General features: G+C 41.6%; 1 protein-coding gene and 1 pseudogene across 1 annotated transcript; one reads left to right on the plus strand and one right to left on the minus strand.

Moving 5' to 3' along the window:
• Positions 1–351: 351 nt before the first annotated feature.
• LOC124856232 (cytochrome c1, heme protein, mitochondrial) lies at positions 352–5,947 on the plus strand. The gene is made up of 7 exons (XM_047346518.1): positions 352–503; positions 3,340–3,530; positions 4,286–4,412; positions 4,576–4,733; positions 4,840–5,000; positions 5,107–5,207; positions 5,379–5,947. The coding sequence occupies exons 1-7, from the start codon at positions 423–425 to the stop codon at positions 5,481–5,483; spliced, it is 924 nt and encodes a 307-aa protein (XP_047202474.1). The 5' UTR covers positions 352–422; the 3' UTR covers positions 5,484–5,947.
• A 3,316-nt stretch (positions 5,948–9,263) lies between these two features.
• LOC124857497 lies at positions 9,264–10,785 on the minus strand (annotated as a pseudogene).
• Positions 10,786–16,245: the final 5,460 nt, after the last annotated feature.

Here is a 16,245-nt window from a genome sequence, read left to right on the forward strand (position 1 = left end):
GGATGACCCATCTAGACCTGTCATATCATATCATAGGCTATTTCCATCACTTCAGAGCCACAGAAAAAAAATCCCAGTCAGCTTGGAAGGAGGACTTCGGCATTATCCCAACAGAAGATCATAAATATTTAGATAATGAAATAATATAAACCGATAAACTGATATAAATGATATAAACTGATTTGAGTATGTAGAGTTTCTTGAAACAGAAGCAATAAGAAATCAGTCACAGAAAATATTACTCATATATTTAGAGATCCCCGTGGGGCCTACAGTCAATGCTCACAAGTCCAACTGATTTTAACTGCTTTTATTTTGACAAACGTAACCGAGTCCCTCACGCTAATGTATTTTATTTTGAAGAGACCGCCCGGAAACGGCTTGTTTGTTTCACTTCTGTAACTTGGTGCAGAACTGAGAAGATGGCGGCGCTCCGGGTCGTGGCGCTCTCCGGGACTGGGAGAGCTCTCCTCAGTACGGGGAACACTCTCAAGACTCCCAAGGTAGATCGATAGATGAGTCCAGTATCAGCCCTTTGGACCGTTGTATGTTTTTAAGAGTGTTATTTTATTAAAGTTATGTTAGTCATGTCCTACCAGCGAACTAAGATTAGCTCACCGGCTAACGGCGGACTGAGAGACAAGGTCACTTGTCTTCCCCCTGGGTTCAGCGTGTCATTTAGGACGGTAGCTTTCTACTTGTGTTGTTTGGTCAGTCATGAGGTAGAAGCATCAACTCTGACTTTGTGGCTTTTTGTCTAAATACCGCAAAGTTGTTGCATTACCCGTTACTTAAGGCAGCCAGTGAGTTGACGCTTAATGTCGTGTTGGACTGTTCGCACATGCCGGGCTCGACTGTCCCGGATTTGTCCTCAAAGCAGGAGGAGAAAACCCATTAGGAGAGAAACGGCTCATGCTCTGTCCTCTGAGTTTATAAACACTGCCCGAAAGTGACTAAGGTGAGCTAACTAGCTAGCATGAGAAAGACTGATGAGAACTTCCGGTGGAGAAAAAGCCGGTTCCTGCAGAAGTATCATTGTTTAAATAGAAATATTGCAACTGTTAGAATATAACTCAGGTGTGTGTCTGTATGAGCATAATCCGCATGTCATGAATATATGAAAATATATGTTTTGACTAGTTTGTAATTCTCTGGTGTTGATGTTGCTTTTATTATACTGATATGACAGATATAGTGACCAGCTCTTAAGATTCAGCTGTGCCATTAGGAGTCCCTGTAATCACCTGTAATCACACAGAACAATCGCTTCCAAAGTTTGATTTAATGTCTAATTTGTAATTGCAGCCCTGCGGCAGGTTGGAGATGGAGGCCGGTGGGTGTGTTGTGTTTTAAAGGCGCAGGGAGGTCATCATGTGGTGACCTTCTGTCTGGTTATAGAAACGGCAGCGAAGGACAGTTTCATAATTGGCTTTGGATCATTCACATTAAGCAACAACGCTTGTTGTAACTGGACCTCGTGCTTTAGGTTCACCTCAGTTCTGGTTTGAATGTGGACCTTCAGTCACTGCTGTATAAATATGTGAGCCAGGTCATGAAATGACATCTGGGTATATTATTTAAATTATTCTTGTAGTGAAGCTGGGTACACGTCCTGCTGCAATCCCTCGTTAGCTTTACTGGTTTTCTTTTTTTGTTGACATATTTAAGGTTGATTTGACACATTTTGGGTCTAAATTTGAACCTGATTTACTTTTCTTGGTTATGGTCATGTATAATTTTTTGCTACAGTTTAGTAAATATTTGGTCGTGGTGTTTTCAGTTCCATCTCCATCTTCCTATGAGTGAAATGATTTACTCAATTAGGCAAAGTTTGAATTTAGGCCTCCATGAATGACCTTTCTGTCAACACTGTACCACGGCTTCTTTGACGTCGCGATACCAGCTTTATTTCTCAAAGCTCACATAGTCGTGGAAGAAACAAACATGAAACTTCTGACAGAAGCAGAAAGAAACCTAAACAGAAATGTCTCATTTTTTATATTTTTTCCTAAGTAAACAGTTGCAACTGCTTTGATGACAATATTTGGATCATTCGCACATCTGTAACATTTTAGTCCCATCCAGTATATTATTATGACAGCTTGTCACAACGAATGTCATCTTTAGTCACTTTACAAGACAAACGGGTCCAATTCAAATCCAGAAATACATATTTAGAGAAATCCAATATACTGCAGTCGTTGTTGGGTAAAATGATCTGTTTTTCATCACACTTGTTTTTTTAGAGACGTTCATTCCAACTCAATGATAGTTCTAGAACACAGCAGTTTCTAATGTCTGCTGGTAGAAAGTTATCCAAGGACGCCAGGCGATTGGATCGAGTCATTCACTTTGCAGCGATCTCTCTTCCTGACAAAGCACGAGGCAACCGTAGAAACAATGAACCGCTTTTCAACGGGAGGAGACCTCCAGCAGAACCCGGCTCAGTATGAGGGTCCATCTGCCGCGAATGACTAGAAGCTTGAGGAGACGGGGCAAAGGCACAAGAAAACACAGGCTGCAGCGACTCAGTTACTGGATTCATCTAAGAAAACAAAACAGATAAACTCTGAACCAGTAGTCCTTTCTATGGGATGAAAGAGACTACATGTAGGTAGTGGTAAAAGTACATCTTTCAACCGAAATGAGGAGTTTTAGAGAGATAACAGGAATTTATTGGCAGCAGAAGCGTAGCTGACGACCACCTCCAGGAACAGACAGAAGACAAACGCAGAAACACCGGGTCAGACGCAGCTTCTATGAAGAGTTAAAATGGGGAAAGGACACAAAGGCAATGGCAACAATAAATGCAGAGAACGCACGCATTCATGGAGAACACGTGAAAACATCAAGAAAACGGCTACATTTGGTTTAAAGGTGACATCCAGGTGGCATCACAGGTGTGTTTGTTCAGATAAGATTCTTGGATAATAAATGAAACGCTGCTCACAGGGAATTGGTTTGGGGTGTGAGATCTTTGGCATGTCGTCACAGAGCAGCCTTCATGGTTAAATATTCATGCCAGATGTAGAAGGAAATAGTTTTGTTGTAATCACCATAAAAGTTCTTTATGTTAACCAATTTTTCCTTTTGTTCAGCTGTTAAGTGAAAAGTTGCCTCCTGGTATTTCCTCTCTTATAGACTGAGACGGTGGAGCTTTTACTTTCTGTTGCTCTAAAACAAAGTTCATAAGAACTGAACAGCTTTAAACCTTCCAAATTCAGATGTTTTTAGATATTCGGCAGTAAAAGATCTCTTCTACTAACTGAGATCAACAAATTAGCGAGTAAGTGAAAACACTTTTTTGAACTCTGACCTCAGTTTTCTGTGTGTTTCTAGGCCAACATGTCTTTCGCCAGTCTGACATGCAAGAAGAAGGTTGCCCTAACAACAGTGGGCGTGGTCACAGCTGGTGGTGCCGGGCTCGCTCTGATGCTCCACCAGTCTGTGAAAGCCTCTGAGTTGGAGCTCCACCCTCCCAACTACCCCTGGAGCCACTCCGGACTCCTGTCCTCTCTGGACCACGCCAGGTGTGTGGACTGGGATCGCCAACGCCATGACATCAGCATAAACACAAAGAGGAACCACACAAGTTCATTACTCCACATTTCTCCCTTACAGATTGATTTCTGTTGAGATATTTTTTGGTTTGACAGGTTGAATCGGAAAGTTTTTTTCTTTTAAAAATGTTTTGAATGTAAAAGAACTGAAATGCTGACAGAAAACCCCTCTGATACAAGTATTTTACTGATGCAGGACGGTTCATTTGACCAACACATCTCCATGCTTGGTGTGTGAGCAGAGGAGGCAGTTAGTGCTGCCGATGGTCTGTGCAGATCTGGAAACCTTAGAGGGTTAAGGGACAAACTGGACTGTTTTTAAAGATTAAAAGAAGCTTCTGGATAAAAAATACATTCGACAGCAAGGAGAAATAATGTTGAGATTAATTAATACTGATGTTTGTGTGTGAACATACAGACGTCTCAACACGAGGTCCAACATGTTGGTTACATGCCAACACCAGTGCACTAACTGGTCAAAAATAAGCTAAATATTGAAAGAGGTTCATATTGGTGAAATAAGAGCTGATATTTACCAAAGCAACAAAGTCAGATGCAACATTTGTTACAAAGGCTTTTAAATAATTGGCAGTTTTTACTTTAACCTACCAGTACTCCCAGTTCAGCGGCTGCCCTGGTTGATTTATAAGGCGTGAACACTCTTGGTTTAAAGTCACATCCTGGCCGTGTTGATGACCACATCTTCTTTTGTCCTTGCATTGCAGTATTCGTCGTGGCTACCAGGTGTATAAGCAGGTGTGTTCAGCCTGCCATAGTATGGAGTACCTGGCCTTCAGAAACCTGGTGGGAGTGTCGCACACAGAGGACGAGGTCAAGGCCATGGCTGAAGAGGTGAGGCTGGTGCAGCTGCATGGAATAAACATCATGTCTTTTCACAGGTTTTCCTGAAGCTTTCGTTCTAACTTCTTATTCTGCCACTAGATGGCACCACCGGAAGGTTCTGCTGTCTCATTAGGAGCTTATTCAGCTCACTTCATTCTCTTGTTGGGTTTAGGTTGAAGTTGTGGATGGTCCTGATGAGAACGGCGAGATGTTCACCAGACCAGGAAAGCTTTCAGACTACTTCCCAAAGCCCTACTCCAACCCTGAAGCAGCCCGTGCTGCCAACAACGGAGCTCTCCCTCCTGACCTCAGCTACATCATCAATGCCAGGTACCCCCTGAAACACAAAAAACATACTGAGTGAAATCTACATGCTGAGAACTACCTGTAATAACCCTGATGATGCTCACTGTTTGTCCACCTCTGCTCCCTGCAGACATGGAGGTGAAGACTACGTCTTCAGCCTGTTGACGGGTTACTGTGACCCCCCTGCAGGAGTCTCGGTGAGAGAAGGACTTTACTACAACCCCTACTTCCCTGGTCAGGCTATCGGCATGGCTCCACCCATTTACAATGAGATTCTTGAGTATGACGACGGTAGGTGAAGCGTGTGATTGGCTGCCGTGCTGCACAGGAGGAGATAATACCAGAAAGTAAGCGTAGACACAAATCTGATGCTGATGGTCTGTGTCTGTGGTTATAGGAACCTCAGCCACCATGAGTCAGGTTGCTAAAGATGTGTGTACTTTCCTGCGATGGGCCGCCGAGCCAGAGCATGACCAACGTAAACGCATGGGACTGAAGGTACAGACGTACAAGCCAATTAACCACTTCCTCCTTACAATATACTGTCCAATAATATAACAACAATAGCTGTTTGAAACACTGATCAGACATGGGCAAGGACTACAGATGCGGCAGGAAACCGTAGTTCTGGATGTTTTCACCCTAATCTGTGTGTTTTTGTTCTACTAGCTGCTGATGGGCTCTGCTATCCTTATCCCGCTGCTCTACTACTTGAAGCGACACAGATGGTCGGTGCTGAAGAGCAGGAAGATTGCCTACAGGCCTCCCAAGTAATGGAAAACAAACATATTCCCAACCTAGACCTAAAGAAGAGGCGGTGCGTTCAAGAGCCCCACAAGGCCTACCCCAGGATCATCGTTTGAACACAATAACTGATAAACATGGCATGTTGTGAGAGGAGAACTACTGGGATAAATATGTTGATTTCAGTGAGAAATGCCTTTTTTTTTGTTGACAGGATGATAGAATCAGTTGTGTGAGAAAACACATCCTGGTGAGATTTGTGGCGTTCTTGAACGCACCCTGGTCAGAGTTCATCTCCAGCAGCAGGTCACATCTTTGCATCTTGTTTCGGCTGCTTTGTCACGGTTGACTGATAAGTTCTGTAAGATACTGGATGCTGAAACTCTGATATGGGTCTGGATACAAGTCTGGTTCTGTCAATTCATCTTTTGCTGTCCTTCAGAAAGTCTGACTTAAACCTGTTTTACTGTATAAAATAAATTGTTCTAAAGGAATCCATTTGGTTGGCTGTTCTTTGCTCTTCAGCAGCAGTCCCAGTACATTAACCAATGAGGAAGTGAGTGATGGAAGGAAGGGTTGGTAAACGGGTTTAGAAATCTCGTTGTTTCACAGAACTGGTCGGTTTTAGCTTTTCAGATCCTTCAGTGACTCCCTGTAACTTGCTATGTCACCAGTGCCCTATGGGGCCCTTTTCACCCGCCCGGTGCTGGAGCTTCCCAACCACTAGTTCCACGAGAAGAGCTCGGTCACTGTACCGAGAAGACGGGTCCGAACCACTCGACAGTACGCTGCTGGACCAGGGGAAGAACCGCTTTCAGCAGGAGCTAGACATGGGCTCATGGGGCACAGCAGTCAATCAACACATTGGGAGCGCCTTGTTTAAAACTCAGAACTTATGCTTTAGTTTTCATTGGTTGAATATAAAACATGAATTAGCACCAGAATAGTTTGTTTTGAAGCCACCCTCACCTCGTTTAAATGGGTCGATGATCTGATTACAGCTGCACTCCCAGTTTATGATCTTCCACTGAATCCATAAAACCATTTCAGACCTGGCTCACTGGTGGAAAAGCAAACTGGTTCTGCTGCGGAAGCAGCTCCAGCCCAGGTTCAGCTCTAGAACCTATGGTTCTGGCATCCTTCAGAGATGGGCCAGCTTCAATGGAAATATGTCACTGGTCTGCATGTTTACCGAACTCTGCACCCTACGCAGTACATATTGTGCCTTTTTTTTTTTACTAAATATATTTTTCATTTTGACAATAACTTCCAACTAATTCAGTGTTTTCAGAATTTCTAATCAGTAATAAACAGATCCAGACTAGTTCTACTGCTTTTACCTCTTCGGGCCTCATTGGTTGTTGTTACACTGCAGGAGGAGAAAGATACATACAGTGCTTCCAGAAAGTATTCACTTTTTCCACCTTTAGTTATGTTACATCCTGATTCCACATGGTGTCACATTGATCTCCTTCCTCTCTACCCACAATGCCTCATTATGACAAAATGAAAGAAGTTTGAGATTGTTGCAGATTTATAAAAGTAGAAAACAAAAAATTCACATTTAGACAAACATTCACAGCCTTTGCTTAATACTTTGTTGATCCATCTTTGGCTCAGTTACAACCTCAAGTCTTTTTGAATATGATGCCACAGCTGAGCTCACCCATCTTCAGGCAGTTTGGCCCGTTCTTCACAGAACATCTCGGGCTCCATCAGGTTGGATGGGAGATGTCTGTTCAGCCATGTTCAGATCTCTCCAGAGATGTTCAATCTGATTCAAACCTGGACTCTGGCTTGGCCTCTCCAGGACCTTCACAGAGTGGTTCTGTGAAGGTCCTGTTCTTTGAAATCTTGGCGTTGTGCTTTGGGTCGTTGTCCAGCTAAAAAAATGAAACGTCGATCCAGTCTGAGGTCAAGAGCTCTGGAGCAGGTTTTCATCCAGGATGTCTCTGTACATTGCAGCATTCATCTTTCCCTCTATCCTGACTAGTCTGGCAGTTCCTGCTGCTGAGAAACATCCCCATAGCATGATGCTGCCACCACCATGCTTCACTGTAAGGATGGTCTCCTGCTGATGAGAAACATCCCCATAGCATGATGCTGCCACCACCATGCTTCACTGTAAGGATGGTCTCCTGCTGCTGAGAAACATCCCCATAGCATGATGCTGCCACCACCATGCTTCACTGTAAGGATGGTCTCCTGCTGCTGAGAAACATCCCCATAGCATGATTCAGTCATCAGCAGCAAAAATAGGGTTCATGTTTTTAAATGTATAAAAGAACCAGCAGATGTAGAAATAAAAGTTAGGTATTTCATTTCATTCTCCAAGTTTTCAAAGTTCAAACGTGTCTTACTGTAACTGTTGATAAAAGACCAAAACTGTGGCCCAGGAGATCCAATACATTTGAGTAAATTCACTGTATTTATAAAGCACAGATTCACATCAAATATTGTCTCATATTTTACATTTTACAAAAAACTAAACTCTAATTTAATTTTTTCAGTTCATTTTAATCATGTTGATTTAAAGTCACTGACATAAACTCCAAATGGATCCTGGTTAGAAAAGCATGCAGTCCAGCTGAGTTTATTATTCCAGTGTTTTCTGTCTCAACCAGGGCTCTACAACCAGTACAAGGAGCCCATTTTACATGCAGTCCTGCTGCATAAAACCCGTTTAGAGCCGCAAACGTTACTTGACCTTTTTATAAAAAACTTTGAGCTTTTAATAAATAGCAATTAAAGGATTCTGTTGTCATTTTTTAAAGAAGCAGTTTTATTTCTATTTTTAGGTTTTAAAATAAAGAAAATAAAAAACGTTTGCAAAAAGAGAATGTATGCCTTTAGTTCTATAGGATGTGGATATTTGTGGAAAATGATGTAAAAAAAAAAAGCACATAGTTTTCAACTTAAAAAAGAAAAATAGATTTAAACAATATTAGTGGTACTTTTAGTGTCCTTCTGTTGTAGAAACATAATGTACAGATCCCATGAAAAAGCTGCTTAAACCTGCATTTGTTTTTATTTAAATACAATTGTTGGTATTTTATCATTTTTAGCCAAAGTTTTTAGGAGCCATCACAGAAGGTCCAAAGAGCCACTTTTGGCTCCAGAACCACAGGTTGCAGACCCCTGATCTAAGGAAACCCAGCCGACTGCATGGAGTCAGTGACTCTGCAGCAAACCCTCATACTGAACATGCATGTGGTGATGATGGAAAGGAGAGCTCTGCTAGAGGAAGAAACCTCCAGCAGAACCAGAACCTGGCTCAGTGTGTGAGGACATCTACCCCGACCTTTAGCACGTCTTCTACCTCAGTGTGTCAAAACATCTTCTAATGAAAACATTAGGACAGTTACGATAACAGGGATCTGTACCCAAAAATGACTCATCTTCTCCGTTTCATTTAAGGACGTATCTGAAACACTCGTGTTCCTTGTTGTCTAGTAACAGGGCCTGCATGTCCAAAGCAAAAACTGAATAACTAACTTTCCACACTGCTTATTGGATTATTCTGATGACCATTTAGAGCTTCAGAAAAAGCTTTTTGATATTGAAGCTTGGAAACCTTTACTGGAAAACCACCCAAAAAACAGAGCTGTTCAGGACCCCAAGATGACCAAACGTTAAAATATAAAAGAACCTTTCTTCCTGTTATTCTATTTAAACAAACACAAGAACTTTAAGTTTTATCTGTATATTATTTATTGGCTCATCAAAGTTTCAGAAACATTTTGGCAACTTAAATCCCACATTTCCAAATTATTTAACCACTTTCAACAATGAGAAATATTTGCTTGAAATGAGATAAAACCTGTATAAAAATGCATTTTGTTAACTATAAACATGTATTGATGCTTATTTGCTAAGTAATGCCCTGAATGAATGTTTTAATGCATCAGTTTTTTGAGAAGACTTTCTGATCAGTGGATGGTGGATAGATGATGGATCCTGGGAGACTTTGCACATCTTTAAATCGACACTCTGCTGCACAGTGCAGAAAGGACCTTAAAAACGCTAAATGTTTTCAGTTAGCACTGCTGTTTGTTTTAACTGGGCCTTAGGCAGAAGTTCTCATGCATTATGCTCAGAGGAGATGCATTCAAAGTGTTGACGTATGGGAACAGTTTTTTCAGCAAATGTATGTGAGAAGGCGTGAATGTGTTTGATGGTATCAAGGTTGGAGAACAGCAGCTTTCCCTGTTCCAGTCCAGCAGGACTCTGATCCTGCTCAGCTTCCTGATCAGTGACAGAGCAGTGGACGGTTCTGATAGGGCCCGTGTGAAGTATTTTCCATCAATGCACCCTATTCTCCATAGAAAACACATCCCATGATCGTTAGATCTTCAGAGAGGATGAGCTCAAAGTTTGCAGTGTTTGGATCCAGAACCACAGGAGTGTAGGACATGAGATGTTTCATCTTGTTCCAGACGTTGAAGCTCAGGTTGCCCAGGTGTTTGGCCACATCTATCAGAGCTCCTGAGGCAGGCTGTGGATCATCCAGCAGGGAGCGCTGTCGGATAGTTTGTACAGCAGTCTTAAAGTTCTGCAGCAACAAGGCATCCTCAGCTTTCAGCATTACCTCTGTGTCTTTAATTGTTTGTGAAAGAGCAGCAATCTCTTTACTCAGCGCATCAATCTTCAGGTTTAACTGATGAGTCTTCTTGTTTTCTTCTGTCCTCAGAGCAGCAATCCTGGTTTCTTCTTCCTTCTGGAGAAACAGACGTAGCTTCCTGAACTGCTCCCTGATGTGTCCCTCGGTTTGTTGGGCCTAGAGCTTCACGTGTTCAGCTCTCTGATCCAAGTTTCCTTTCTCTTCTTTGAAGACCTTCAGTTTCTCCTGTAATTCCCCCAGGACCCTTCTGAGCTCTTTTTTCTGCCCCTCTGCAACTTCATTAATAGGTTTGAAGCTGTGTCCAGCGTGTTCATCTGAATGCTGACAAATGAGACATAAAGGCTCCTTGTGCTCCACACAGAAGAGTTTGAATCTCTCTCCATGCAGACTGCAGAGAATCTCTTGTTTCGGTGAAACTTTCTTTTTTCTTTTTGTAGGAATGCCTCACAGAGCTCGTAGTAGATCTTTTCTTACAAAGTGGACACTCTAGTATTATTTTCCCTTCCCACCAGTTATTCAGGCAGCGTCTACAGAAGCTGTGGCTGCAGAGCAAGACCATGGGGTCACTGAAGATGTCGCAGCAGATGGAGCAGGAGAGGTCCTCCTTCGTTCTCAGAGACATTGCTTCTCCGTTCAGTTAAAACTCACTCCAAGCAGCTTCTCAGTCACTCATGCATTCACACCCTGCAACAGTGTTGGCTGTAAAACTCACAGTCTGTGCTGTTTCCTGCTCTGTGTGTCCTCTCTCAGTGCATCTTGTCAGTTTGATCTAGTTTCAGCTGTGCATGTGGTTTTTATGTTCATGTTGATGAGGAAGAAGGACAGATATTTACTGGCAAATATCAGGTATGAAGGTGAGAGAACAGGGTGCAGCTTATGTCGAGCAATAGTCTCATTATGTTACTGTAACCTGAGAGACATGAAACTGGCTTTTCTTTGTCATTTCAGAGCAGTAATTATAAATACACAGTCTGTCTCATCTTCCAGATATTTGATTGTATGGCCGTGTTTCTTTAAACCAAAGGTGAAGGTTTTCACTCACTTCCTGTGAAGGAAGCTGGGAAACTCCTGAGATGGCTCTTAACAGCACTTTCCAGAACCAGATATTTTTGCACCACTGTCATCTGAAAACAAGGCTTGTTCTCACTGCATAAAATGTCTTTATCTCCAGGAAACAGGCTCTGGTCTCTCTGGTCATGATGAGTTTAAACTAGCTTTCATTAGACAACAGGACTGAGACCTTGTGACCTAGAGAATACCATGTCTAAGTTATTATTCACAAGGTATGGTCCTTCTCCAAGAGGATGTCGAAGATAACAGAAATAACATAACATGTATGCAGTGAATCTGGCTGGTCAGGAGTTTACGTTTTTGGATTCTTTATTTTCATCGCCTTTGATCATTTTAATCAGTTTGCCCTGAATTGTTGTTAAAACAGAAGCTTATGTCATAATGTTAGGTATTATTTAGTCAACTCAGAGGAACGACACAGTCTCTGTTAATCTTGCACCAAGGGCAGTCCACACTCTGCAGTGCGAACTACAAAGTGTTGACACCCTCTCTCTTTATTTATATGCTGGTTCAAACACAGTTCAACAGACAGTTAGGGTGTGTGTGTGTGTGTGTGTGTGTGTGTGTGTGTGTGTGTGTGTGTGTAGAACAGGGTACGATTCAGCCTGTGTGTCTAGTTTCACATGTGCAGCTCAGAATGTACAAAGTCTTATGGCATACATAATTTAAAATCCTAATTTTAAAAAGACGTTTTACCTGACGCTGTCAAAAAACTGCAGTGGAGAAAAACAGTAGAATATAATGAATGATCTGGAAATAAATTACCACATTTCTCACTAGCATGTAAAAAAAAATATCCTGTATACAGTAAAACACAGTTCTGCTGAAATTACACTTAATTTAAATACAAATTAATTACAAGACATTTTTTATTTTCAATATATACAGTACAGACCAAAAGTTTGGACACACCTTTTCATTCAAAGAGTTTTCTTTATTTTCATGACTATGAATATTGTAGCTTCACACTGAAGGCATCAAAACTATGAATTAACACATGTGGAATTATATACTGAACAAAAAAGTGTGAAACAACTGAAAATATGTCTTATATTTTAGGTTCTTCAAAGTAGCCACCTTTAGCTTTGATTACTGCTCCACACACTCTTGGTATTCTGTTGATGAGCTTCAAGAGGTAGTCACCTGAAATGGTTTTCACTTCACAGGTGTGCCCTGTCAGGTTTAATAAGTGGGATTTCAAGCCTTATAAATGGGGTTGGGACCATCAGTTGTGTTGTGCACATTTTTTATGAACTGGTTCTGTTATGATTTGGGGTTGTTTGGTTTTGGGTTTCTGGTTTTTTCTTATGTTTTTCACAGTTAAGGTTTTGACTCGTTCTTTTGTTATTATTCTTCTTAGATTTTGAGTCATGTTTCTGTTTATTTTCCTGGTCATGCTTTAGTTTTGTCGTCTTGTTCATGTTTTGTCAAGTTTGGTTTTCGGATCTGGTTATGCTTTTGCTTCATGTTTTTTCTAGTTTCTGTTAGTTTGTGTTCAAGAGTCTCTGTTTTTGCCACAGCCACGTTTTGTTCTGTCTGTCAATTAAGTTTATTCGGTTCACCTGCACCATGCTCCATATATACACACCTGTTCTGTCATTGATTGCGGAAACATTTCTCATGCTCATGTCTTGTTTGCAAACCAAGTCTTGTCTTTTTGATCACGCCATGCCTGTCTTGCCTGCCCGTTTGTTTGTTCCTGCCTCCTGCTGAGAGTGAGTTTTCGTAATTAAACCTTTTTTCACTTACCATTACGATGCCTGCTCGTCTGCATTCTGGGGTCCAATATCAAATAAACCGTAACAGGTTCTCCAGAAACTATCAGACATTAATGGTTTGTATGTGCTTGGAGACACTGAAGAGCCTTTTGTTAGCAGGAACTGTGTTGATGCAGCGATGATCTTGATTAGACTAAATGTTTTCAGTCAGCAATGCTGTCTATTGTATGGATTCACAGTGTTGAAGTATGGGAACAGTTTTTCAGTAAATGTACAGGGGTTGGACAATGAAACTGAAACACCTGTCATTTTAATGTGGGAGGTTTCAAGGCTAAATTGGACCAGCCTGGTAGCCAGTCTTCATTAATTGCACATTGCACCAGTAAGAGCAGAATGTGAAGGTTCAATTAGCAGGGTAAGAGCACAGTTTTGCTCAAAATATTGAAATGCACACAACATTATGGGTGACATACCAGAGTTCAAAAGAGGACAAATTGTTGGTGCACGTCTTGCTGGCGCATCTGTGACCAAGATAGCAAGTCTTTGTGATGTATCAAGAGCCACGGTATCCAGGGTAATGTCAGCATACCACCAAGAAGGACGAACCACATCCAACAGGATTAACTGTGGACACAAGAGGAAGCTGTCTGAAAGGGATGTTCGGGTGCTAACCCGGATTGTATCCAAAAAACATAAAACCACGGCTGCCCAAATCATGGCAGAATTAAATGTGCACCTCAACTCTCCTGTTTCCACCAGAACTGTCCGTCGGGAGCTCCACGGGGTCAATATACACGGCTGGGCTGCTATAGCCAAACCTTTGGTCACTCATGCCAATGCCAAACGTCGGTTTCAATGGTGCAAGGATACTGAACCAAATCTGATGAGTCCACCTTTACTGTTTTCCCCACATCCGGGAGAGTTACGGTGTGGAGAAGCCCCAAAGAAGCGTACCACCCAGACTGTTGCATGCCCAGAGTGAAGCATGGGGGTGGATCAGTGATGGTTTGGGCTGCCATATCATGGCATTCACTTGGCCCAATACTTGTGCTAGATGGGCGCGTCACTGCCAAGGACTACCGAACCATTCTTGAGGACCATGTGCATCCAATGGTTCAAACATTGTATCCTGAAGGCGGTGCCGTGTATCAGGATGACAATGCACCAATACACACAGCAAGACTGGTGAAAGATTGGTTTAATGAACATGAAAGTGAAGTTGAACATCTCCCATGGCCTGCACAGTTACCAGATCTAAATATTATTGAGCCACTTTGGGGTGTTTTGGAGGAGCGAGTCAGGAAACGTTTTCCTCCACCAGTATCATGTAGTGACCTGGCCACTATCCTGCAAGAAGAATGGCTTAAAATCCCTCTGACCACTGTGCAGGACTTGTATATGTCATTCCCAAGATGAATTGACGCTGTATTGGCCGCAAAAGGAGGCCCTACACCATACTAATAAATTATTGTGGTCTAAAACCAGGTGTTTCAGTTTCATTGTCCAACCGCTGTATGTGAGAAGGTGTGAATGTGTGTGTTGGTATCAAGGTCAAAGAACAGCAGGTTACCCCTGTTCCAGTTTAGCAGGACTCTCATCCTGCTCAGCTTCCCGATTGGTGACAGAACAGTGGATGGTTCTGATAGGGCCCAGGACGATGCAGAACAAGTCCAACCTTTCCAGATTGTCAGGAACGTTCTGTTTGTTTCCACATCCCATGATTGTCAGATCTTCAGACCGGGTGAGTTTAGAGTTTGCAGTGTTTGGATCCAGAACCACGGGACTCTAGGACACGAGATGTTTCATTTTGTTCCAGACATTTAAGCTCAGGTTACCGAGGTGTTTGGCCACTAGGGGTGCGGCCTGTTTATGACTAATGTTAAGAACAGATGTAAACGAAGCAGTGAGAATCATCAGAAGCTGAGTTTAGATAAACTTTATGTAGTATCTCTGAGAGTGTGCGTTCAAAAGACTGGTGAGTTGTGTAAACTGTTTATAAGGATAATTTGTTAATTAGGTTTGTTGTTCTGGACAATTTCTCTTAGCTCCTTTTACTTAATAGAAGATGGCTAACAAAGATACGTTTTTACTTTGAGTTGGTAATTTTTATTATATTTAGCTCCCTTTTTCTAACTGGATCTCCATATTATGAGTGACTGAAACACAGAACTGAAGTAATGATAAAACGGTATATTTCCTTTGTTACCAAATGTAGTTCAGGCTATAAATAAAGGCCTCAGGGCCAATTAGTTAGGCTTACAACACAGCTTGTGGCTGTAATATTTCACGTAATCTGCTCGTATGGTAAGTTGTGATCACAATGAATTATACGCAAATGTTTGTGTATTCTGTTTGGTAGAACCACAAACACAGGCGTCCAGGCGTTTAACCAGTGTTCATTCTACGATCACCACCATAGTAAACTGGTCAATCTTAGAAATCACCATTACAGTTAATGCTTTCCGTTTTGTTTAGAACCTTGTTTATCAAACACTGTGTGAGCATCCATTTATGTTTAATGTGTAGTTTTCACTGTGCTGGAAATTGTTCTGAAGATGCAATGATTATCCTGGATGCTCTGAAAAGGAGAAATAAAAATCTGCAGTTGTCAGAGACTCTCTTCTGGGATTTTTGATGTCAAGGGCTTCAACGTGTAGGCTGTGAAACTTTAAATGGAAAGTGTTCTGGAAAACTCGAAATGTAAATTCAATTTGTAAAAACAAAAGACAAATGGTCTGTTAAAGTTTTTTTTTTTTTGCAGTTCTTATTAATATTACAGCATCATAAAGTCAGTCCTTGGTTTTAATTTTGGTGAGCTACACCAACCTGTGAAAGATTTCTGGGGATGTCACTGTACGTCACCAGCTTTATTATTGATAAAATAAAATAATAAGGCTTGAGGCTCCCATACTCTGGTCTGCATGTTGGTCAAACCCAAATCTAGCATTTTATGACATATTTTAGCCAAACTCTGGATAATCCTCACCCTCTTTATAGAGATAAATAACATCTTTCTGATTGCAGCTTTTAGTTGTTTGTATGTCAGTTTCGAGACTGTTTCTGATTCCATAGATCAGGGTTCCCCAAACCTGCAGCTCCGGAGCCGCATGAGGCTCTCTGGGCCCTCCACTGTGACGCTGTATAATGTTGGTCAAACATTATGTAGAACTGAGCCGGGTTTCTGAAATATAAACTTAAATAAAAGCAGACATTTAGCAGTTTTCTTTGTGATTTGGTTCAGTATCTGCATAAAAACTCCACAACAGAACGAGACTAAAAGAACAAGAAATTCAATTTTTTATTCAATCAATTTTTCAACAGGCTGAAAACTTTATGCTTTTCTTAATTTTCCAAACTTGGAATTTCCCATTCAATAAAATGT

Source organism: Girardinichthys multiradiatus, chromosome 20, assembly GCF_021462225.1.
Source record: "Girardinichthys multiradiatus isolate DD_20200921_A chromosome 20, DD_fGirMul_XY1, whole genome shotgun sequence".
Taxonomy (NCBI): domain Eukaryota; kingdom Metazoa; phylum Chordata; class Actinopteri; order Cyprinodontiformes; family Goodeidae; genus Girardinichthys; species Girardinichthys multiradiatus.

Bases quoted from the DNA above. Each gene is read 5' to 3' on its own strand.
- LOC124856232 (XM_047346518.1), top strand. From the start codon at position 423: ATGGCGGCGCTCCGGGTCGTGGCGCTCTCCGGGACTGGGAGAGCTCTC. The intron at 3,531-4,285 runs GTGTGTGGACTG...CTTGCATTGCAG, and splicing joins TCCTCTCTGGACCACGCCAG to TATTCGTCGTGGCTACCAGG. The intron at 5,001-5,106 runs GTAGGTGAAGCG...CTGTGGTTATAG, and splicing joins GATTCTTGAGTATGACGACG to GAACCTCAGCCACCATGAGT.